The sequence below is a fragment of the Kryptolebias marmoratus genome, linkage group LG16 (genome assembly GCF_001649575.2).
Source record: "Kryptolebias marmoratus isolate JLee-2015 linkage group LG16, ASM164957v2, whole genome shotgun sequence".
Classification (NCBI taxonomy): domain Eukaryota; kingdom Metazoa; phylum Chordata; class Actinopteri; order Cyprinodontiformes; family Rivulidae; genus Kryptolebias; species Kryptolebias marmoratus.
The window spans coordinates 2,406,018-2,430,691 of NC_051445.1; the positions used below are offsets into that span (position 1 = coordinate 2,406,018).

The window sequence follows — 24,674 nt, forward strand, 5'->3', positions numbered from 1 at the left end:
GGACTCAATTAGGACTCGGTAATGACTCAATTAGGACTCGGTAATGACTCAATTAGGACTCAATTAGGACTCGGTAAGGACTCAATTAGGACTCTGTAATGACTCAATTAGGACTCGGGAAGGACTCAATTAGGACTCAGTATCAACTCAGTAAGGACTCAATTAGGACTCGGTAATGACTCAATTAGTACTCGGTAATGACTCAATTAGGACTCGGTAAGGACTCAATTAGGACTCGGTAAGGACTCAATTAGGACTCGGTAATTACTCAATTACGACTCAATTAGGACTCGGGAAGGACTGAATTAGGACTTGGGAAGGACTCAATTAGTACTCAGTATCAACTCAGTAAGGACTCAATTAGGACTCAATTAGGACTCGGTAAGGACTCAATTAGGACTCGGTAAGGACTCAGCATTCACATTATAAGAGACGAAACAAACCCAGCTCGTTGACGAAGAGGAGACATTTTCTAACTGCTGGAATCTGTCCATCCTGAGGACACGATCAGTAAAAAGGACACCAGCTGTTCAGTCAGATCGAGGCCCGGTCCTAGTCCTCCTCCCTCCACCCTCGTGTCCTTCAAACGTTCACGCTGAAGGGTTTGAGTGCGTCCCAATTCTCCAGAGTGCTCTTTAGCCCCGCCCCCTTTGCGTACTAAATTCGGCCTTCGGCAAAGTATTTACCCACAATTCATCGCTGCGTGTGACGTTTTGTTTGTTATCTGTAGTGTCAATAAAAGGGTTTTGATTTAAACGGCAGAAATATGGCGGCGGTGACAGAGCGAGCTGTGTCTGTCACGAAAAAAAAAGCAGTTTTTAAACTGAAAGTATTGAAATAATTCTTGTTTCTCTCTGATGTTCAGGTGTGAAAACTAACAACAAGTCAGAACAAAACACATCTGAACAGACAAATATCTCCTGCGAGGACTTCGGAAAGCAAAAATACCTAAACTGTACTTTTAAAATCGTACTGGCAGCTTCTTAAAATACCAAAACAGCGACCGGTCGGCCATGTTGGATGTCACAGTTATGACGCAGAGGCGCATGTCGATGACCCAATTCTCCGATGTCTGCGTGCGTGTAACCTGTGGACACGAACCCTTCGACTGAGAGCACGGAGGGCGAGGATTGGACCGGGCCTTAATCTGATCAGCTGTTTCACTCAGAGGTCAGTGTGAGACTGAACTCAGTCAGATGTCCTCTGCCTTGGTCCTGATGGACAGAGGACAGCGGGACAAACCCTCCAGCGAACTCTGAAGTTTCCTCAACATTAATAAACAAGTGTCTAAAGGAACTAAAAACGTGTCTATTAGTTTTTTTTTTGCTTCTGGCTGAAGTATAATTGATTTTTCAGAGCAGCTGAAAAAAGACAAAAAGCTCAACGTTGAAATAGTTGGAATAACGCTGCAGAAACGACTCATTCTGTCAGGAATCTCGCCCTTGGCCCGGCTGACGTCTTCGTCTGTGCCAGAGACGCGTCGCCGCCGCCGCTGAGGAGGCGTGGAGGATTATTCTCATTTTCCTTCATTTGTTTGTTCCAGCTGAGCGTCTCGGTGAGTCATAACGGGATTAAAAGGAGTGAGGTTATCTCGGAGCGCGGACACGGTGAGCGGAAAATTAACCAGAAGACAAAAACTAACGAAGAATATGGAAAATAAAAGATAAATTTTCCTTTGCTGGATGCCATCCTGAGTCATTAATCGTGTTACGAGCCGAGCGTCTGGAAATGAATGGCTTCATCTGTGACTGACTCGCTTTAAGGATAATTAATAAAAATATCAAATAAAAGTGTTTAGAAAGACAGAAGAGACAATAAAACTGGCTGTGCTGAGGTTCAACGATCAGAATGACGGTTATTACCTGCCTGTTAGTAAAATATCTCGACCAGCTGAGCGGCTTTTAATGAACCAATCAGGACACAATCCTGATTTAAGATGGCCGCCTCAGCTAAATGACTTCAGCAAACACAGAAAAATGACAGATATTGAGCTGGAATTGGGTGTGGTAGTCGCTGAGCCTCCTCTCCATCACTCTGAGCTCTGACATCACAGAGGTTCGGTTTCATCTTTCTGCACAAACCGAAAAATTCTGTTTTTTTATTTTGTCTATATTTTCCCGGCTGTCAGTAAAGTCATGATTGTGTTCCTTGAAGTCACAGATTCTTTTTAAACACAATAATTAGATTTATATCCAGCAATAAAAGGTGCTGGATTTAAAACTTAAGTTTCTAATACTTTAGCTCCGCCTCTTTGCTCAAATATGGTCATGACGAGACGGCAAACCAGCCGACAGTAAACTCCGAGGTTTTACTTCTTTACGCATACTGATGAAAAACAGACTTATAAAAAATAGTTACTTGTGTTCAGAAGAAACGTTGAGTTTATCCAGCTGATTTATTTCTTAGGAAGGAAGTGAATAAAAGACACGGATGTTCTGTCAAATATCCATGAAAATAAAACAAGAACTGCGTTATTAAAGGTGTTATTACAGCATTAATCATGGAGAGAAAACAGTCAGGGTTGGCAGATGACGTCAGCAGAATCGGATCTTTGTTCTTCCCACAGGAAGCTCTCAGAGGACGACTCTCAGCTACTACCACGCCTAACTTTATATCCGTCTCTGTTTCTGTTCCTCCACCAGCGCCGATGTGGAAGGACGGTAAAAGCAGCCGTGATAAAGAAACGATCAAAGGATCTCTCCTTCCTCACATCGCTTTTATTTCCCGCAGCGCGTTACGGAAAACCTCGACACAGACCTCGCCGCCGGGCTGCTTCATGGACGCCAGCCGCCAGGCCTCCTTGAACGTCTCCTCGGAGATGTTCACGCCGACGTTCCTGAAGATCTCCGAAATCTGCCGGGAAATCCAAAACAGAAGCATGAACGTCTCGTAATATTCAAACGGGAAACTGACTGACAGGAATCTGTGTTTATTCTGTAGGATATTTAATGATCAGATCTTATTAAACATCAGAGGGGCCTAGTCCTGGTTCTGGTCCCGGTCCTGGTCCTGGAGGGTCTCCATCCTGCAGGTTTTAGATGTTTCTCTGCTCCTCAGCAGCTCCTCAGGTTCTTCAGAAGCCCGTTCATCACTCAGTCATCAGATCAGAACACCTAAAACCTGCAGGATGGAGGTTCTCCAGGACCAGAACCAGGACCAGAACCAGGACCGGACACCCCTGCTCTACACCGTCATTATTCCTGAAAGAACTGGAACAATCGGCCTGACAGCTGCAGTAAAATTCATCCAGTCACGAATGAAACGTCCAAAAGACCCGTATCCGCCTCGGCCCGCTCCGACCAAACGGACCTCCGGCGTCTGACTCACCTCGTGTTTGCTGCGAGGACAGAGGAAGTGCTGCTCGTGGACACCCCGGGCGGCAGAAACCGACGGATTCAGGAGGTCAGCGGCCGTGGACGAATCGCCGTAGTTGTTGGTGTCGCCGACCTGCCTGATGCGAGGAGCTGGAAGGTTGGAGCGCACGGTCGGCATCCCGAAGGCTCGGCGGTCTGAAAAGAAGGCATTTCAGTCAGACGACATGTTGGTTCCTGAGACTCCTGCTGCTGCTGCTGGGAGAAAACTGTCTTTATTTGACTTTTATTCACTGGGAGACATGTTTGGTGATTGGGGACAGGTGAGGAAGGAGTTACTGAGGGGACAGTGAGCGAACAGGGAAACTGCCGGGCCGAGCAGGAAACGCTTCACCGACATGCAGTCCTTAAAGACGACGTTTGATGATGATGAAGAATGAAGTATTTGACTTACGTGGCGTGAGCGGCCCGTCGCTGCTGGCTCCGATGGCCGAGGCGGAGGTTAGGAAGTGGTCTGGAGCCGCCCGGGGTTTCCTGAGGGTCCTGAGGGTCTTCCGGAGGCTTCCTGGATGAACGGGCTCCAGGTCCTCAGGTTTAATCAAGGCCCGAGGATAAAGAGGTTCTGATGGTTCTGGTTTCCTGTCAGTGTCTGGGTCTGAGCTGGCCAGACGCTCTGCAGCGAAGAAACAAAACAAAACAGACATTAGTTGTTCAATCTGTGGTGATATTTTATCTGATGATGTTGATTGTTGCACAACGGACAAAAGTCCCGCCGTCTTCCACCGACCAGCTGTCAGGACACGCTGGTCTCGGCTGCTGATGGGCATCTTGTCCTTCCAGTTCAGGAAGTTGGCAAACTCCAGGAAGCTGATAAGCCCGTCCTTGTCGGCGTCGCAGAAGTCCACCAGGTCGTCCAGGACCGCCTCGCTCACGTCCAGCTGGAAGCGCTGACACGCAGCCCGCAGGTCGTCCTTGTTGATCGCTCCTTTCCCTTCCTGGAATCAGACAGGAAGTGAAATATTACAACAAAACACGGCTGCAGGAGGGAGACTGTGGCGATTTACTGGTTTTAATTTCACCTAAACTCCGCAAAGATAAGCTTTATTTAAGACCTAACATTCATTGCAGAAATCCATATCGACCGCCATCTTTCATGCCAGATTTGTCTTTAACAGCAACTAATAAACTTTTTATTTTTCCCAAACGCTGCCTTTCCGTAACACAACCAGATCAGACCAGTTGAACACGACGTCCTTTCAGTAAAATCATCCTCCGAGCCAAAAGAGCGCAGAAGGAAATTAAATTGAAGTAAAAATTAAAATTAAAGTATAGATTAGAGAGACTGGCGTCACGAGGCGGCGCACCAAGGACAGCTTTAAATGGACGGGGAGCAACTGAGATCGTTTTAGTTTCAGCCGTTTCCATCCAGCGCCGGACGAGATCTGCTTTCTTTCTAAGAGTTTCAGTAAAATCCATCCTCTTGTTTGTAGATATTTTGCTAACAGACGGACACAAAGACACTGTCCTTTCATGGCGGTGGGGTTGAAGTCATCAGGTGTGAATCAGTGACTCGTACTTTGTCGTAATGCTGGAAGGCCTTCAGCAGGGAGGGGAAGTTCCTGAAGTTGATCTTCTTCAGGTGAAGTCTGACCGCGCTGACCGGGTCACTCCGCCCGTCTCGTTCCGTCCCGTTCTGCCCCGGTTCCATGGAGTGGATCGTTTCTCCGGCTCCTAAAGGAACAACAAGCCAAACCTCAGCTGAAAAGCATCACAGCGTGTGTTTTATTACAAAAAACACAAATAAATCTACCGTATGGATTTGGCGGCAAAACTCTTCCGAAGGTGTGTTCAGGTGGAAGATGCGACGTGTTTTTTCTCCTGCAGAGGCTGGTGAAATAATCCAGTTAAAGATTGAAAACTTTCTTCAGACCTGAGGATGGGATGGACGCCTACATGCTGCTGTTGCCTGCTTGCTGAGCTAGTTTGTCCGGATTCCCAGATCTCCTCCACGCCGCGTTCGGGTCGAAGAACCTGAGGGCGACAACCATCAGCTCGGCTTCGAGGACCATTAAATGTCGGAATGAATAGAAAATTAGGAAGGAATCACTTCAGTGGCTCTCCGGCCCAGCGGAGGCTTTTCCGAAGGTTACGGCCGTCGCTGAAATGTGGCGTCCGGATGCCAAACGTGCCGTCTTTACTCCGGAGGCTCCAGGTGGATCTTCTGTCAGTTTGCTGGCCTGGAGTGGAAGGAAACTTTCAGTGTCGGCGCTCGCCGGCGATGGCGTCCCTGCCGGCTGACACTTCTCACCGACAGAGCAGGAGGAACCATCGTGTCCCTCCTCGGCGTCTTTTTCCATCTCTTCTGTCGTTTCTGGGGGGTTGATGAGATCACGAACACCCTGCCCTGGATGACAGCAGCACGGGACAGAAGCTCGACATTTAATTCTGATTTAAAAGGTGTTTCTGACTAAAACGTGTCACCGATGCTTCATTAAAACAAACCTTGAATTGTTTTCACACCAAACGTAGTTCTGTCGTCGTACCAGGAGGGGAGAGCAGCGTGTTGGTCATGTGACCGCCCTAACGGAGCGTTCTTATTCGAAGCGTAAACGGACTCCCTGAGCTCCTGCAGCTTCTGCTGCAAGACGGTCTTAGGAGGAGGATTAAACAACCGCTCTTCCTGTTTGTTATTGTAGGAAATAACAGTGAAGTTAAAATAAATTAAAGCTATGAGTCAGAATGTTTGGGATTACAGCTTAAACCACACGGAAATACAAACTGAACAACAAAAATAAGCATTAAAATATCCTTCAGACATGCGATCATGTTTGTTTGTCTGTCTGTTAGCAAAATATGTCATCAACCAGTGGACAGATTTCAATGAAACTCCCAGAAAGACACTCTACAACTGAATCTACCTCGACAAACCTAAAAATTCAGAAATTAATTCAGAACCAATTTTCTTATATTTTCTTTGTATAAACTATAATCTGTTTACCTCTGATTGAGCCAATAAGTGTTTTCAGTAAGTGATCGAATCTTTTATTCCTAATTTTAAGTCTGTAAACGTGAATCAAGGTGTCTCTGAAGGAATGCACGTCGCCCGCCGCCTTTCATGGCACCGTTTCAAACCAAAATCCTCACTTGTGAGATCTCGGAGTATGTGACACGAATGACTCTCAGCTACTACCACGCCAATTGTTAGCTCGATGTCTGTAAGGCCCAGTGGTTGAGGAGGTATTTTGCTAACAGACGTTATAACCCGGGGAGGTTGGGTAATTGTGAGGGACACACAGTGAGGGACGCTTTGGTTCTGACGCCGTGAACCAAACAGCTGGCCACATCTGGGTCGCCCGCCTTGCCTCGGTGCACCCTGACGGCTCCTGGTTCTGGTCGGTTGCTGCTGCGGACCCTCCTCACCGCCGGTGGGGTCTGAGGCTGAAAACAGCAGATTTTAATGCAGAAAATCTCAAAATCACGTGTTTGGTAAACACCAAACACGTCATGTGCTGCTAACTTTTCATTACAAATAAAAACAATAAATAAACAAAACTCACACTTGGCATTTCTTGTATGCAGTCCTTTACGCTGTCTCCTATAGGTTTTAGTTTCCCAGCCTGTAGTTTAAAAAATAGAAACTTTATTATTCACATACATTCACATAATTTCAGTGATGTTAGCTTTAAGCTAGCTACCACCATAAACTACCATTAAAGTTGGCTTACCCTCAGCACTTTTCCGCTTTTATCTGCATATTTTAGCACACAGGAAGCATCCTTGTCAGTCAAATCCATCTCAAATCCACACGAAGTCGAACCAGTTTGATTTATTAGACGGAAATCAACGGTTTTCCGAGCCTAAAAAGTGTTAAAGCTAAAGACGTTTTCGGCGACCTGTTTGAGTCCCGTTGCCTAGCAACAGCAGAGCTCAGCCGACCCGCCGCTTAACTGTTCAAAGTTTTATTTAACGAGTCTTTTTTCTTTTCTTTTTTTTAAAATAAAACACAACCTAATTTTAGTGTCTAAGAATGTTTTATTTATCGTTTTATAAATAAACACTTTAATAAATATTAGCATGCGATTGGTCGCCAGAAGAATTGACGTTTCCAGTTAGACTGAGTATGGCAAGCCGAGTTATCATATAATAACGAATCAGTTTCTTCAACGCATTTTTTCAGAAGTCGCTTTTTTGTGTCAAAATGAACATTTTCACTACCCAGAATGCCATTCGTTCCACAACCATCAAGTCATATATAAATATATTTATATATAATGGCCTTTCAGCTCATTAAGAACATTTACTCTACATAGAAAAACTTGAATTTCAGAAATTAGCTTTACTAATCAGATGTCTAATTTGAGAAATCCAGATTGACAAACTGTTCCACACATCTGTAATGCAACTCTGAAGGTCAATTAAACATTTAAATGTAATTAGTGATACTAATATCCATATTACTACATTAGCCAAAAGCTAAAGTAGCAGAACACTAACTAAAAGCTAAAAGTAGTGAAAGGCTAGCTAGTATCAAGTATTAAGATTAGAAACTAAAAATAGAACAGGTTAGCTAAAAGATAAAAGTAACAAAAGTCTAACTGTAGGATATTTAGCAAAAGACTAGCTAAACCTACCAAAAGGCTAAAAGTGGCAGAACAGAAGGTAAATGCTGAAAGTAGCAAAAAGCTAATTATTTAGCAGAACAGTAGCTAAAAGTTAATTAGCAAAAGGCTAGCTAGATGCTAAAAGTAGCAAACAAAAAGGTACAAACTAAAAGTAGCAGCATACTATCTAAAAGTAGTGAAAAGCTAACTAGAATCAAGTACCAAGGTTAGAAGCTAAAATAGAACAGGTTAGCTAAAAGATAAAAATAACCAAAGTCAAATTAAAAGTAACTAGCAAAAGACTAGTTAAAATCTAAAAGTTGTGAAAGGCTAGCTTAAAGTATCAGAGGGTAGCTAGAAGCTAAAAGTAGCATAAGAAGAAAATTAAAGTAATTTTGTTGAAGCAGTGTAACAATGGTCATTGTTACATTTATCTTTTATTTATATTGGGTAATGAAGGACAACAGCTAAGCAAAGTATTTGGGTTGGTAATTGAGTTTATTTGTTTGGGGTGTGGCTTCTTTAGCAGGCCTCATCTGGGTTTCTGTAAAAATTTAATTTTTCAGCATTTGATTTGATTGGTTTTGAACTATAATTGCATAGAATGAAGATTTACAGCAAAGTGTTAAAATATAAGTTTTAGTTGTGAATACTTACCTCTCCCAGCAGGTGTGCACAGGCAAAACCTTCCCCAGGGGCTTGTGCACAGTAAATGGTTCCGGGACTGCACCATCAGGGAACTGAAGGGGTTTTTGTTTCACATTGTGGCGTTTCTATGTTGAGTTTTGAGGGTTTGTTGGGATTGAATTAAAGTTTGTTCTGTTTTTCTTGATTTGTACAAAATGTATCGTTTTATTAGTTGTTCATTTATTGTACATATTCTTGTTTGGTTATCATTTTGCAGTTGGGTTTCCCTCACAATGGTTTCTCCCAATTTAGTTCCACTTCTATTTAAGTCGTGTCTTTCATTGTTTAGTAGAAAGGCGAACTCCAGGACAAGTTTTTTGGAGTTAGCGGTGGGTGTGTCGGTGAAACAACAAACAAACAAACAAACGAAGACGGTAGGAGTGATTTGGCGGATTGCATAAACTGTACATTGGCTGTAGCAACATGGCTTCTACATCAGGAGGGAATAGTGGTAATGAAATGGAATGGATGATATCAAGATCAGCAAGAATGAAAAGAGCAATTAGGAAGAGACAAGAAAGGGCAAGAAGTTGGTCGGAAGAAAGTGAAGCCAGAGAAGAAGTCAACAAAAAGACAAAAACTAACGACAGAGCGAGTTCAAGAGAAAAGAATGACTTTAATAGAGAAGTGGAATTTAAGGTAATAGTGGAATTTAAGCAAGAAGGAGGATTTATCCACCCAATAAAGCTGACTAGAGCAATAGAGGAAGAGATAGGAAAAATTAAAACGGCTAGAATCATGAGTAACAGAAGAGTACTATTCTATGCTAGCAGTGAAACTCAACAACAAAAGATAATCAAAATGAAAAACTTGATGGGGGAAAGAATTAAAGCGCATATTCCAGGGTCCTTAGCAAGGTTGAGAGGAGTAATATTAGGAGTTCCAACAGAAATATCAATGGAGGAGTTGAAAAAAGAAATCAAAGGAGGAAAGATAACAGATGCCACCAGGATTAAAAGTAAAAGAGATGGAGAACTTAAAGATACAATGGCAGTAATTCTGCAATTTGAAAATGTCATGCCAGAAAATATTCAACTAGGATATTTGAACTACAGAGTCAGAGAATACATCCCAAAACCCCTCAGATGCTTTGCTTGTCAAAGAATGGGACACATTGCAAAGGATTGTAAAGGAAAACCCAGGTGTGCAAGATGTGGAGGACAACATGAATATGGAAAATGTGAAAAAGAAGCTAAAGTCAAATGCTGTAACTGTGGAGGAGAGCATAGTGCAGCATATGGTGGATGCAAAATACAAAAGGAAGCTAGAGAAACTCAAAGAATTAAAATAACAGAAAGAGTTTCATATGCTGAAGCCTTAAAAAGAGTAAGGAAAGATGACTCAAGAGAAATTAGGTCAGGAGAAACGGGTCAAAGAAACACAATTTGGAGTTCAAATCGAGGGCAGAATGATCAAAGACAAAGCTTAGTTCCAACAACAATTATACAAAAAGCATGCTCACATAAATGTAGAGTGGATGAAAATTCAATGGTGGTGAAAAAAGAAAACTTTGTCGCATTTATGTGCCACATTATTAATGTTACAGTTCAAATGAAGAAGAAAAGTGATAAAATAAAAGAAATTGTAACAGCGGCAGGAAGATTTCTAGATATGAAAGAAATCCAAGCAGATCAGATTCACACCATTTTAAGGGCCACAGAAACAACAGAGAATGCTCAGGAATAGACTCTTATAATAGTTATTCATATTCTTCAATGGAATGCTAGAAGTTTAATTGCCAATGGACAAGAACTTAAAAAAATTATTTATGATTTAGAAATAATTCCAGATATAATATGTATACAAGAAACATGGTTGAAACCTAACCTAGAATTTAAAATTCCAGGATATAACATAGAAAGACAGGATAGAAGTAATGGTAGTGGAGGTGGATGTGCCACTTTAATTAAGGATGGAATAGCTTATAAGAGAAACATAATGAATAAAGAATTAGAATGTATTAATGTAGAAATATTTAAACTAAGAAAATATGGAAATATTATAATTATAAATTATTATAATCCTTGTAAAAGTCTTGATAGTGAAATATTTACAGAAGTTGCAGGAAATATAAATAGAAGAGAATTATGGTGTGGGGATTTTAACGTACATAATAGTCTATGGGGTAGCAAGAAAACAGATCATAATGGTATCATAGTTGAAGAAATGATGGATGAAAGGTCATTAGTTTGTCTAAATAATGGAAAAGGTACAAGAGTAAATATACACAAAAATACAGTGTCATGTCTAGATGTTACATTAATAACTGATTGTCTTGTTAGTTCATGTGAATGGGATATTCACAGGGAGACTACACTAGGGAGTGATCATTTTCCAGTGAGTACAATAATTAATGACAGTATAAATAGGCAACAAGAATTTATACTAACAAGATGGTGCTTTAAAAAAGCCAATTGGCAAAAATTTAAAATTAATTGTGAAAAAACCAGCCATATGGTTACATTAAAAGGTAACATTGAAGAATGTTCAAATCAGATAACAGAACACATTTTAAATGCTGCAAATTCTAGCATACCAAAAATCAAAGTCAAAGGTAAGAAAAAAGTAGTTCCTTGGTGGAATGATGAATGCAGTACAGCAATTAAAGAACGTAACAAAGCATTTAAAATATTACAGAAAAATGTAACAACCGAAAACCTTATTGAATATAAAAAGAAAAGAGCAATAGCTCGGAAAATTATTAAAGAAGCTAAAAAGAAAACATGGAGAGAATATTGTTCCTCAATAGGTTCAGAAATAAAATTACAGAATGTTTGGTCAATGTTTAGGAAAATGACGGGGAAAAGAAATGAAGTTAAAATACCAGCATTAGTCCGAGGGCAGGAAATATTAGTTTTAAATAAAGATAAAGCAGAAATATTAGGGGAGACATTTGCTGCAGTTCACAGTGGTGAACATCTTACAGACATTCATAGACAGCAGAAAATACAAAAATTAGGAAATTATAAAAATATTTTAGAAAAATGTCAGAAATGCATGTCAACACTAGACATGAATATAACCATGAAGGAAATGAAAATGGTACTGAAAGGGACAGGATATTCAGCTCCAGGGGAGGATCAATTATGTTATGCTATGTTTCGACAGATACCAGAAGTAACATTGAAATTAATATTACAATTATTTAATAAAATATGGAATGAAGGTTTAATACCAAATAGCTGGAAAAGGGCAATAATACTTCCATTTAATAAACCAGGGAAAGATCCTACTAGTCCAAATAACTATAGACCAATAGCTTTAACTTCTCATTTAAGTAAATGGATGGAGAAAATAATAGTTAGTAGATTAGGATATATTCTTGAGCATAAGAAACTAATAAATGGATGCCAGTATGGCTTTAGAACAGGAAGATCAACAATGGATGCTCTAATCAGAGTAAGTAATGACATAGAGAAAGCTTTGAAAATGAAGGAGATAATGATTATAGTATTTTTTGATATAGAAAAAGCATATGATTCACTGTGGAAAGAAGGATTACTTATAAAAATCAAGCAGATGGGAATTAGTGGAAAGATGTTTAATTGGGTAGCAGATTTTTTGCTGGATAGAAAAATAAAAGTTAAGATTGGAAATGATTATTCAAAAGAGTTTAATGTGGAGAATGGGATTCCTCAAGGAAGTGCAATTAGCCCAATATTATTTAATATAATGATTAATGACATTTTTTCTGACACTGATAAATGTATAAACTCTGCATTGTATGCAGATGATGGGGCCATATGGATGAGGGGAAAAAATGTAAAATATGTAGTGGAAAAAATTAAAAAAGCAATTAAGAAAGTGGAAAAATGGTCATATGAATGGGGTTTTAAATTATCAGCAAGTAAGTCCTGTTTTATGGTTGTTACAAATAAAAGAAATATAGATACAGGAACACTAACATTATACGGACAACCTTTAGAAAGAGTTAAAGATTTTAAATATTTAGGATTATGGTTAGATAATTATTATACATGGAAAACACATATAGAAAATTTAGAAACTAAATGTAAGAAGGTCATAAATCTACTTAAGGCTGTGGCTGGAAATAACTGGGGTGCAGACAGAGAGTCATTATTAAACATATATAGGGCTCTTATGAGATCAATAATTGATTATGGCAGTTTCATATATGGAGCAGCAGCTAAAACAACACTGCAAAAGATAGACAGACTACAGAGTAGGGCTTTACGTATATGTACAGGAGTGGTGAAAACAACACCTATTAATGCTCTTCTAATAGAGACTGGAGAGACTCCGCTGGAAATGAGAAGAATAAAATTAGCCTTAGTATATTGGATGAAAATTAAAAGTAATGAAGAGGAGAACATAACATCAAATATATTAAAAAACTGTTGGGAATATACAAAGTTCCAGAGTAATGGATTTGGATGGATGATAAGTAAACTGACCAAAAAATATGGATTAGAGGATAAGGAAATAGCTCAAATTAATCCAATTAGTGTTATTCCTCCATGGCTATTTCCTGAGATTAACGTAGACATGAGACTTCTTAAAATGAAAAGTGACTGGAATTTAAATGAAATAGGTGTAAAGACTGATGTATATTTAAGGGAAACATATTATAACTACCTCAATATTTATTCAGATGGTTCTAAAAATCTCAAAGGATGTGTGGGAATAGGAATAAATATACCAGAGTTTGAAATTTACATCTCCAAAAGATTATCAGATCACCTATCTGTTTTCACAGCAGAAATGATGGCAGTTATATTAAGCTTACAGTGGGTAGAGGAGGTTCGACCAGACAGGGTGGTGATATGTTCAGATTCTAAAGCAGTATTAGAAAGCATTCAGGGAGAAGGAAATAATAGGAAAGATTTAGTATTAGAAACGATACATAGTGTATTTAGATTATATAGAAGTGGCATTGATGTCTGGTTTTGCTGGGTACCAGCTCATGAAGGGGTTAAAGGAAATGAAAAAGCAGATAAATTAGCAAAAAGGGCCTTAGAAATGGCAATAACAATTAGAATTCCTTTTGGGAAAGGAGAAGGGAAATCACGTATTAAAAATAAAGAAATAGAAGAATGGCAAAAAAGGTGGAATGAAGATAAGAAAGGGAGAAGATTATATAAAGTGCAAAAGTCAGTATTAACTACAAATATTAATGAGAGAAACAGAAGGGAAGAAGTAATTATGACAAGATTAAGAGTAGGCCACACCTATTTAAATGACACCTTATATTTAATAGGGAAGAAAAACAATGATAAATGTGAAGGATGTGGTGAGAAAGAAAATGTAGAACATATATTAATGGACTGTAGAATATATGAATCTGAAAGGGAGAATTTGAAAAGAATAGTTAGAAGGACAGGTCAAGAATGGAGTCTTAAAGGAATATTAGGAAATGATGGAAACATAAAGGATATTTTTAGACTAAGGAAAGCATTATTTATTTTTCTTAAAAATACAAGATTAATAAATAGAATTTAAGAGATGTAAAGAAATGTTGCTACACACTCGTGTACAGTAGGTGGCGGTATGCACCTTAAAGTTGCTTGCAATCCGCCATAATAGAAAAGAAGAAGAAGAAGTTTAGTAGAAAGTTGTTGGTGTGGTTACTCTGTGCACAAAATGAAAGAAGATGCAGCTGATGTCCCTCTGAGCCTATTTTGTTTTTTCAACCGTTTTTGGTCCCACCTCCATGGCCGCTTCACCTCCTGATAATCATGTGACAAGCAGATTTAATTAAGAATTAAGTTTTTAAAGGAATAAAGATTTAATGTATTTCTGTGGGTAAAAGTTTGGCTGAAATGCAGGAAGAAGTTGATCAATAATCAGGTGAAATTCTGACCAGCAAAACAAACCCGTCGTCTGATTAAACCTAAAATGGCCGCCTATACTTTTCAAAGGTTTTATTATTTTCCTTAAAACCATAACAGCTGTAAAAAAAAAAATTAAATGTTTTTTAGAGAATTTCTGCCTCATTAAATGCTTGTTTGGGGTTAATGCAGCTGAAACTCATCAGGTTGAGTTTGGAAACATCTTGGCTCATTCCTCTCGTCCTCGCAGCTTTTAGCCGCCGTTTATTTTCAGAAGAAGAAGAACGTAACATTTTTTTCCGGCGTCTCTGACTCCGTCGTTCTCCCTCTGACTCTGTTTACATTCAGAGATTATTTTTGTTTTTCCGACTCAGCGTCAGAACGAAGTGATCTCGTCCATGTTTGAATGTAAACAAATGACTTGTAATTGTTGGCAACAAAACATGACTCGTGATTTTGCTAATTTATTACAAATTCTGCTTTAGATTTTGGTGAATGATGCATATTTAGAGGTTGTTTTGATCACAGATGACACACAAATATAAAAAAAATAATCAAAAACACAGCTATTATGACTTTAAGCAATCATGGAGGAGAAATTGTACTCATAGGGTATAATTTTGCACATCTTTAATTTAAATCCTTATTTGTTATGAGATCCTTTTTGTCTGGAACCTGAGTTTGACAGTTGATTATATGTTACAACGGCCTGCCCTACAGATCTGTCATCATCCCTTCGTACAAAAAGGGAAGTTGAAAGAAGTGGGAGACAGAAATCTAACCCTCCTCTACCTGGCTGGACACTCTGAAAAGACCCCGAAGGGCTGAGGACATTGTCCCTGGAACGCCTCGTCCATCATCCGGGCTTCTTGTAGTTATTTTGCTCGGTGAGTAGCTGACAGTAGCTAAAGGCTAACCGGAGGGCTCCTCCCGAAGCTAGCGGCCCTAGCTAAACAACATCCACCCAGCTAGCTAACCCGCGCCGGGAGGGCCGTGCTGGGCGGCGGGGGTCGGTTCACGTCGAAACGGGGATTAATCCGGCCGGACGAACCCCTCCGGGTGAACAGGGCAGCAGCAGGCCGTCCGTGACGAGCACCGGCCCGGTTCGGACCGCTGGTCGGTGAGGCGGGGAGCTCCGCGGACGTCACGCGGCTAGCTCCCGTTAGCCGTTCACACCCAAAGCCGCTCCGGCCCCGGGAACTCCGCTCAGGGGTCCGATCCGGAGTCCGTGAGCCCGCTGAACGCGGAAACACCCGAACCTGAGCTGAAGCCACGCCGGCCGGGTCGACTGTCACTGCCGGTCCGTTTGTCAGCTTGCTCAGCTGTCCTGCGGCTAACGCTAGCTGCTAGCGCTGCTGGTTTCAGGGTGAAAACGCAGGTTGCCCAGGTGTGGTCACCTGCACCGAGGGTGGTTATTTACCTGTGCTCACCTGGAGGGTCAGGGCTCCTCTCCCTGTTTCAGGACTCACAGAAAATACAGAAAGATTCGATCTGATAAAGGTACTGATATTGATGGAGCCTTTCCAGGTGTGTAAGAGGCTCTAATGCACCCCCATACCATCAGAGAGGCAGGCTGACCTCAGAACAGTTCTCCTCTTTGGTCCAGAGGAGACAAATCTGGCTTCTTCTTTGCCTGATAGAGCTTTAAGCAGCATTTGTGGACGGCACGGTGAACTGTGTTTACATACAGTGTTCCAGAACCAGCCTTGACCTTTGACCTCAGAGGTGTCTCCAGATCCTTCCAGTCTGTTGATGATATTAAGATGTGGAGATGATGGGATGTTTACAGTCGTCTTAATCTTCTGTTTGTAGACGCAGAACCTATAAACCCATCCCTCTGACCGATCTGTTGCTAATTAACTTAATTTATACAAAAAGCTCCTCCGGCTGTTTTTATTGGTCCATTTTTAGTTTACCAGCCGTTTCCTGAATGTGTTGCTGCTATCACATTTTAATTTACCTTTTTTATCCAAAAAAACCCCAAAACAGGTGTGATTTCATTATTTGATGTGTTTACTCTGTTCCACTGAATAAAACACAAAGTCCCGACTTTTTTCTGAATTGTGGTCAAACAGAAATAACCTGATATGGAAAACGAACGTTTAAAAGACGAAGCCGAGGTCTCCTAAAAGTCATGAGGAGAAATTAGATTCAGTGAAAATTCTCAGCTGGTGTTCGGGGCTCGGTGCTGTGATTTAAAAAAAAAAAAAAAAAAACGAGGAGTAAAATCCTAAAACGATGGGCGGAGGCAGGGAGTTCTGTTTTAAACATGAGAAATAAAAATGACATTTGATCCAAACTAGATGGAATTAAGACGTGATGGATCTATGAACACATTATTATTATTTACACATGAACACAACTTTGACTCTTTATCGCAGTTACTCCAACGTTTATCCCAGATTTGCTGTTTCAGCTCTGATTTTACGTTTAGTTTCTTTCATTTCGTTCTGAAGTTCTTCACCGACAGGCGGCGACAGAAATCCATACTGTCAACATAAAAGCGTTTAATCCGGGTTTTTGTTTCGGTTTAGGGGAGGTTTAATTCCACGAGACGGCGGCAGGTTTATCAGAGAGGTTTCCCCGCCCGCGTTGCCCCAACTCGTTCCATGAATCCGTTAGCTCCGCCCACAGATGTTCCAGCAGCGGCTAACATCTGGTCTTTATTATCTGCCTCTAATACCTGCTGAGGTGGTGGATAAATAAACAAATATGTGTTTATTTCTTATAAAATCACACCTTGAACCAGGTGTGAAGTGAATCCAGTAATAATTTGTTATAAATGCATAAATTAAGAGGGTTTATTTAAAATAAAAGACAAAATGATGGATTGTAGTTTACCTGAAGTTGAGCCGCCTGTCAGATTTCTTTTACCTGATTCTGAGGTTTGTCGTCTTCGTCGTCTGTTTCAGGTGTTTCGCAGTCCTTTGCCACGGCGGGGGGGACGACACCTCGCACACGGACATGGCAAGTAGAGGCGGAGCCACGCGACCCAACGGACCGAACGCCAGCAACAAGATCTGCCAGTTCAAGCTCGTGCTCCTGGGCGAGTCGGCGGTGGGGAAGTCGAGCCTCGTTCTCCGATTCGTGAAGGGTCAGTTCCACGAGTTCCAGGAGAGCACGATCGGAGGTACGTACGTCGGAACGCTGCAGCGTTCCGGGCGCCGTCAGAGGATCAGAAGTGGAGAATTTCCTGTTTGATAAAATGAACAAACAGTCTGGTTCAGGTTTTTTGAAGCAGGGTTCTCTGGAAAGGTTCTGAACAGTTAACATCTTACCTGCAGCAGACGGCTCCCTGGTCGACCTCCGTCTGGAGGGGCGGAGTTTAACTCCAACTGATGAGCTAACGGCTAGTCAGAGCGCGATCGAAGCCAAAATGGATCCAAAATCACTGTTTTACAGACCGGTCCGCTCTGTGGTTCTGATAAATGTTCTGTTCGTCTGCAGGAGGTGCTACAGCTGGCTGCTGCTGCTGCTGCTGTCCACGCCTGTAAATAACCTTAAACACGTTTAATTAAAAACTGTATGATTGCGTCGTAAATGGCGTGACACGGACGTCAGACAGAACTTCACCGGGTTCTGGGTCCAGTTTGGAGAACCGGTAGGAGGTTCTCCGGGACTGGAACGCTACTGCGGGACAGAACCGTGTGAGGCGGCCATGCTGGATTTAAGAGGTTGGCGTTGGTCGGGATTCTCCCGGGGGCCGCGGTGGCTCAGCGGTCGGTCCTGAGGCTGCGGGTTCGAGCTCAGGTTGCGGCAGACAAGGGTGTTTAAAAAAAACCAAACAATTCCCGAATCCTTCGCTGCGAGTTTGCTCACTGTGGCGGCTCCTGAAGAACGGCGCGGCAGAAACCCCGACTCGGTGCGGCGTTCCGGTTGATTTCGCTGACCTGGAACTCTGAAATTCTGACGGGATGCAGCATTAGCTCCGCTTGGACTAGCCGTTAGCTCGTCGATCCAGTCAGACCTGTTTTGTTTTTTTTCTTAAAGCTCCATCTGTAGCAGGTGAGATATTATTTGTTCGGACCGTTTTCACAGAACAGCCTCGCTGGTGTTTGACGTCCGAGACGCTTACCTCGCTTACGCTTTTAGCTCATCCAGGTGTGTCACACTCTGTTCCTCGGAGGTTTTAGACGTTCTTGCTTTAAATGGACGACCTGTGGACGTTCTTCAGGTGAGGAGGTGATTAAATAATTTAAATCAGGTGTGTCAGAGTGAGGTCTAGAGTTTGACACCCCTGACCTGATCTTACCTGAGCCCCTCCCGTACGTGTTCTGCCCCCCGCTGAGCGTGGAGCAGGTGAACCAGGTGAGCCAGGTGAGCCAGTCCTCTCTGCTCTCTGCAGCCGCCTTCCTGACTCAGACGGTGTGCCTGGACGACACGACAGTCAAGTTTGAGATCTGGGACACAGCCGGTCAGGAGCGCTACCACAGTCTGGCTCCCATGTACTACAGAGGCGCCCAGGCGGCCATTGTGGTTTATGACATCACAAACGAGGTGAGCCGACTTCTTCTTCTTCCTGTTGTTACCTGCAGCTCACAGAGCTGTGATGGAGGGGCTTTCCGTCCTTTTTTTAAATCGCAGTCAGGTTTATTTTTACTCCGAGGGCTGAGTCATCTCTCAGCATCACGTTGTTCTTCACTCAGGTTGGTTTTAAAAAGGTCACGTCTGGATGTTTGAAACCAAAACCAGCTCATTTCTTAAAGAATAACTCTCTCCTCTCTCTAAGCCTAAAAATAGCCGCCTGGATATTTTTGATTATTTTAACTGTTCGAAGCTCAGAAAACCTCCTGAGACATTTTTTTTTCTGTAATACTGCTGAGGACGGCTACCAAGGGGCTTTTCTGGGCTTCCTGGAGCCGTGGGAGTAAAACACAAAACTTCTCAGCTTTCAGAAACCGTGGGAGTTTCTCTGACAGCACGAACACGATAACACAGACGCCTCGTCAAAATGGCATCTCTGAGGGCGAGGAAACGCCCGAGGAGCTGAGGAGAAGTGGGCTGGTGGCCATCTTTAAGAACAAGGCTGATGTTCAGAGTTGGAGAAAATTGATGAGCACTGTTTCCTCGGTTTCTTGAACAGCAGTACATGTGTGAGGACAGCAGGACATGTGTGAGGACAGCAGGATATGTGTGAGGACAGCAGGACATGTGCGAGGACAGCAGGACGTGTGTGAGGACAGCAGGACATGTGTAAGGACAGCAGGACAGTGATGAGGGACAGATAGCATCAGTGTGGAGGTGGGAGTCCATCAAGGATCGGCTCTGAGCTCCTTCCTGTTTGCTCTGCTGATGGAGAGACTAACAGATGAGGACAGGACTGATGTCTGCTGAGGACATCATGATCTGTGGCGAGGACAGGGAGCAGGTGGAGGAGAACCTGCAGAGGTGGAGGCAGGTGGAGCAGAGAGGCTACAAGGTCAGAGGTCACAAAGGTGCAGGACTTCAACTGTCCAGGCGGACAGGGAGTGAGGTAAAGAAGTGAAGAAGAGAGTCCAGGCAGGATGGAGAAAAGTTTTAGGAGTGAGCAAAGGTCAAAGGTCAAAGGAAAGGTTTCCAGACAGTGGTGAGAGCAGCCATGTTGGACAGTTTGGAGACAGAACAGGAAGTGTCAGAGCTGAAGATGTTGAGGGACGAGGATGGACAGGATGAGGAATGAGATCATCAGAGGAGCACAGGTTGAAGGACTGGGAGATAAAGACTGAGACGGTTTGGACATGTCCAGAGGAGGGACAGAAGGATGTTAGAGACAAAGAGGACAGATATGGATGCAGTTAGAGAGGACATGGAGGACAGAGTCAGATGGAGGAGGACTCGCTGTGGAGAGCCCTGAAGAGGGAACCACAAAAAGGAGGTCTTTGGTCTTTGGGGTATTTTATTTTGAAAAACGAGCACTTCTGTTCTCACCTCTTTCCTGTTCTTGACTCAGTTGCAGTTTTTTTTTTTTTTTTTTCCTCCAAACCTGAATTTAGTTCGAGTTCAAACCAAACTGAGGAGCTGTCGAGCATCGAGGGACAAAACTTTACAAAAAAACGAGCAAAAATCAGTAAAAAACCAAACTTGGTGGAGAATATTTTCCCTCCAGTTGCTGTTCAGGTTGGAACGTTTCCATCCTTCCTTCCTTTGGAAACTTTAAACTGAAATAAAACCTCCTGAGTGTTGATGTGCACGTTAAAAGTTTCTTATAAAGGAAAAACTTCTTAAACTTAGTTTTTTAGTCAGTAGTGAGTCGGTAACAAACAGAATTAGTCTTTAATACGTTTAAAGAGTTCAGGACGAAGGAACTCAGCTGCTGCGCCTCTTCTTCTTTTATTGTCCTGTTTTAGTTCCTGCAGCATCGTTTGGATGATTTCTCAGCCTCTGACCCCCCCCCCTCTGTTCACAGGAGTCGTTCGTTCGGGCGAAGAACTGGGTCAAAGAGCTTCAGAGGCAAGCCAGCCCAAACATCGTAATCGCCCTGGCCGGGAACAAGGCTGACCTCACGAACAAGCGGGCTCTGGACTTTCAGGTGAGTTCTCCTCGAACCGACGGTTCGGTTCTTCCTTCGGCCCGTTTTGACCCCAAACCTCCCGCTGTCGTCCCCTGCAGGACGCGCAGTCGTACGCCGACGACAACAGCTTGCTTTTCATGGAGACTTCGGCCAAGACCTCAATGAACGTCAACGAGATTTTCATGGCCATCGGTAGGTGTCGCCACGGGCGCCGCCGCACCTCAGGACCGGGTCGGATGGGTTCTGTTCGGGCCTCGATGTGTCGTTTCCGTCTCAGCTCATTTCTCCAGGTTTTTAGGATCAATCCTGATTTTATTTACATTAAGACGAGGCGTGAGAAAGCTGACTCCACCTGAGGAGGAGCCGAAGAAATCGACAGAACGGCTGATTCCTCCGTCGTTAAACGGTTGATTAAAGGGTTAACGGAGCTCAAACTTCTCCGGGTTAAGATCAGAAATTCTTCAGAATATCTCGCCTCACTTCCTCCCGTCGACTCGTCCTCACAGCCTTTAGAAGAAGAAGAATCCAGAAATTATTTCACCGCCAGCCTGTAAACAAACGACTCGTAATTGTTGGCAACAGAACCTGACGAGGCGGACTCGTTCAGAGTCTGAAAGTTTAAATTTATAAAAATAATATTTAATCAGACAGATTTTTGTCTGTAGACATAAGTTTGTCCACTAGATGACGCCAGTAAGTTAGATTTGAATTCAGTCAGCAGGTTTTATTTTTATTTTATTATTTTAGGTTTCTAGTGACAAGACGGGACGACGTCTGCTGGAATAAACAGATGTTTTATTTCTTTATTACAGTTTGGGGCTGATGGTTTTATTCCCAGTTATTAAATATTTACTTCGTTAAATAAAGTCAGCACTTTTAGGTTGTTTTTTTGTGACGTCAGTCGTCATCTTTCCTCTTTTTATCCGTTTTTGTTTTCAGTCGACTTTAACAGAAACTTGTTGACTCAGAAATGATCCGACTCAAATATTTGTTTGGATTTTCCACCTCAGAACGGCGTCGTTCCCAAATAAAACCTACAGGAAGTTTTATTTCTAATAAACATCCAGAGTTGTGTGGAAAACACAAACATCTTCCTGTTTTCGGTGAAAAGTTTCATCTTTTTTCCTCCCGGGATGTTGAACGTCTCGTTTCTCTGATGCTTTTAGGAACTTTAAAGCAGCAAAAAGGAAACTTTATTTGTTGAAACGTTTCTGTTTTCTCGCTGCAGCGAAGAAGCTTCCGAAGAACGAGCCTCAGGCCGCCGGCGCCAGCAGCGGGCGGAACCGGGGCGTGGACCTGGCGGAGACGGCTCAGCCCAGCAGCCGTCCCTGCTGCAGTAACTAACCCCCCCCCTCCTCCTCCTCTTCTTCACTCACACCTCCTCCTCCTCCTCCGGACGTCGGAGCCCTTCTTCACCCTCACCTCCCTGGAATAGCGAACAGACTCTGTATAGCTGCATTTCTAATAACTTTTTTTTTTTGTTGATGTTCTTTTTTTAAACTTTTTTAAAGAAGTGTATATCAGTATAATGGATGCATGTATCACTACAACACATTTTTATCTTCTGCTCAGTTTAAAGACGAGTTGGGATGAAGCGGGGGGGTCGACTGGACGTCGGTTTTATTTGTTCTCTGTCGAGACGGAGCGCCACGAAAACCAAGAACTCGCAGCGGGAAACGTAGACTATAAAACGGCGGGGCGCTCCCTTTGGGTCGGGTCTGGGTGGGGGGGTCTCCGTCGTGGTCCCCTCCTGGGATCGAGATCCTGGATCAAATGGGAGGGAGAACTGAAGACCTCTGCTCTCTCTGACGCCATGTTGGTCTCCAAGGAGCGCCAAGATCTGGAGAACCTGTTTGGACCGACTGTCGTGTGATGAGGTGGGCGTGGTTAAAGCTTGACTCGATCTGAAATAAGATGTCCTCCTCCTCCACGTCTCTGTGATGTCACATCGTTGTAACGACTCCACGCCGTGCGGTCGCTGCGTTTCCGTCGGTCTTTGTCACGTCGGAGAGAGCAGACTTCTGAAGTTCTGGCGGGGAATAAATCGAGATGAGGCGAGGAGTCGCTGCTCCTCCTCGTCGGGAGGAGTCAGCTGAGGCGGGTCCCACGTCTGATCAGGACGCCTCCTGAGCGTCTCCTTCTTCTTCTCTGGTCCTGGATCCTCCAGGAGCTGCAGAGGGAGGACTTTCCCTCCTGGACCTGGTTCTTCTGCGACCCGACCACAGAAACTGCAGAACCCGGACGGATGGACAGAGGGACGGACGCGAGGACGTGAGGACTGCTCTGCTTGGTTCAGAAGTCTTTTAAAGACCTAGACTGATTCTCGGCTCCTCGTCTTTCTCTGCTGATTTGGAGGATCTGAAACGAACTGAGGATCTGAAGCTGAGGTCCAGTTCTCGGCGCTCCCGTCTCTTTTTAGTTTCTGAGCCCAGCTGGTGGCGAAGCTGCTGAAGAGCCATGATGATGACGAGGACTTCCTGTGTCCGTGGGACACAGGGCGCCTCTGTCCAGTTTCACGGTCACGTTAAACGTCTTCTTCCAATGTTCAGGTTCTGATTCAGAGACTGGATGAGGACAGAGATGGTCCTCACCGCTCAGCTCAGCTCCCAGGACCATCGAGAGACGAGCGGCAGCAGAATACCTGCGTCCTACAGGTCAGGGACACCAGCCTGAGGACGGTCCTGTTTTGGACAGAAGACGAGAGGAGGACGACTCAGGACTCAACAGTCCAGTTTCACCGTCATGTGACCAAAACGTCTCCTAAAGAAGTCCAGTCAGTTGGGCCTTTAAAAGGCAGCAGAAATTGGACTTTGTTTCCAGACATCCCCTTTGGGTCTCCGGACGTCTCCTTGGGTCTCCGGTTGTCCCCCTTGGATCTCCGGACGTCCCCTTTGGATATCCGAGCGTCCCCTTTGGGTCTCCGGACGTCCCCTTTGGGTCTCCGGACGTCCCCTTTGGGTCTCCGGACGTCCCCTTTGGGTTTCCGGACGTCCCCTTTGGGTCTCCGGACGTCCCCTTGGATCTCCGGACGTCTCCTTGGGTCTCCGGTTGTCCCCCTTGGATCTCCGGACGTCCCCTTTGGATATCCGAGCGTCCCCTTTGGGTCTCCGGACATCCCCTTTGGTTTTCCGGACGTCCCCTTTGGGTCTCCGGACGTCCCCTTGGATCTCCGGACGTCTCCTTGGGTCTCTGGATGTCCCCTTTGGGTCTCAGGATGTCCCCTTTGGGTCTCTGGATGTCCCCTTTGGGTCTCCAGACGTCCTCCTTGGGTCTCTGGACAATTGGACACAGGAAGCTGCTCGGAGGTTTGTCTCCGTCCTCCGGTCCACCTGTTCAGCTCGGCGTCTGCTTGGTTTTTAATTTCTCACCTTTCTTTTGTCTCCTGTGGTCTTTTAGGTAAACGTCGTGTCTTTGACAGGTTCCCTCTCTGGTGTCTTGTTACTTTTTATTTTAATTTAAGGTTTTTTATTATTTTCTTGACAAAAAGAGAAACGGTGGCGTTGGGACGGAGCTTTTCTTGCGTTGCACAGTGTTGATCATGTTCTGAACTCTGGCTAACGGGTTTTTTCTGACGGACTGTGTTGGGTTTGCTGACCCGCGGTTCTGGGCGGGCAGCATCGTTAACTAACCGGTGATCTCTCTTACAGCTCGGTGATTCTAACGATATAAAACAGCATAACTAATGATGTGCTGATCAGTTTTGAGTGTCTGAAAACAACCTAATAAACCCAATAAAGAGGTCTCTGAACGAGTCTTTGCTTTTATTTCACTGCATTTAATTCAGCCGGAACCTTAA

At 43.4% G+C, this 24,674-nt stretch overlaps 2 protein-coding genes across 3 annotated transcripts; one reads left to right on the forward strand and one right to left on the reverse strand.

Moving 5' to 3' along the window:
- Positions 1-2,382: 2,382 nt before the first annotated feature.
- On the reverse strand, positions 2,383-15,960 carry efhb (EF-hand domain family, member B). Of its 2 annotated transcripts, none has more exons than XM_025002086.2 (13): positions 15,809-15,960; positions 6,869-6,928; positions 6,606-6,749; positions 5,814-5,991; positions 5,620-5,715; positions 5,419-5,548; positions 5,265-5,342; positions 5,122-5,198; positions 4,888-5,042; positions 4,099-4,306; positions 3,766-3,984; positions 3,328-3,509; positions 2,383-2,853 (listed from the first exon to the last, which is right to left on the reverse strand). In XM_025002086.2, exons 2-13 carry the CDS (start codon positions 6,875-6,877, stop codon positions 2,707-2,709), a joined length of 1,623 nt encoding a protein of 540 aa, XP_024857854.1. In that variant the 5' UTR covers positions 6,878-6,928; positions 15,809-15,960; the 3' UTR covers positions 2,383-2,706. The 2 variants fall into 2 exon arrangements, with proteins under 2 accessions (XP_024857854.1, XP_017294104.1); XM_017438615.3 differs by lacking the exon at positions 15,809-15,960 and adding an exon at positions 7,037-7,942.
- LOC108249324 (ras-related protein Rab-5A) lies at positions 15,110-24,620 on the forward strand. Its single transcript, XM_017438621.3, has 6 exons — positions 15,110-15,275; positions 17,301-17,518; positions 18,734-18,885; positions 20,774-20,896; positions 20,977-21,070; positions 22,107-24,620. The coding sequence occupies exons 2-6, from the start codon at positions 17,353-17,355 to the stop codon at positions 22,220-22,222; spliced, it is 651 nt and encodes a 216-aa protein (XP_017294110.1). The 5' UTR covers positions 15,110-15,275; positions 17,301-17,352; the 3' UTR covers positions 22,223-24,620.
- The last annotated feature ends 54 nt before the right edge of the window (positions 24,621-24,674 follow it).

What these genes read in the sequence shown, in the direction of transcription:
- efhb (XM_017438615.3), bottom strand. Translation starts at nt 7,105, where the DNA reads ATGGATTTGACTGACAAGGATGCTTCCTGTGTGCTAAAATATGCAGAT. An exon ending in TGGTTCCTCCTGCTCTGTCG is followed by an intron (nt 5,549 to 5,619) that starts GTGAGAAGTGTC and finishes CTTCCACTCCAG; the next exon opens with GCCAGCAAACTGACAGAAGA. An exon ending in CAAGCAGGCAACAGCAGCAT is followed by an intron (nt 5,199 to 5,264) that starts GTAGGCGTCCAT and finishes TTATTTCACCAG; the next exon opens with CCTCTGCAGGAGAAAAAACA.
- LOC108249324 (XM_017438621.3), top strand. Translation starts at nt 17,353, where the DNA reads ATGGCAAGTAGAGGCGGAGCCACGCGACCCAACGGACCGAACGCCAGC. An exon ending in AGCGGGCTCTGGACTTTCAG is followed by an intron (nt 20,897 to 20,976) that starts GTGAGTTCTCCT and finishes CGTCCCCTGCAG; the next exon opens with GACGCGCAGTCGTACGCCGA. An exon ending in CGAGATTTTCATGGCCATCG is followed by an intron (nt 21,071 to 22,106) that starts GTAGGTGTCGCC and finishes TTCTCGCTGCAG; the next exon opens with CGAAGAAGCTTCCGAAGAAC.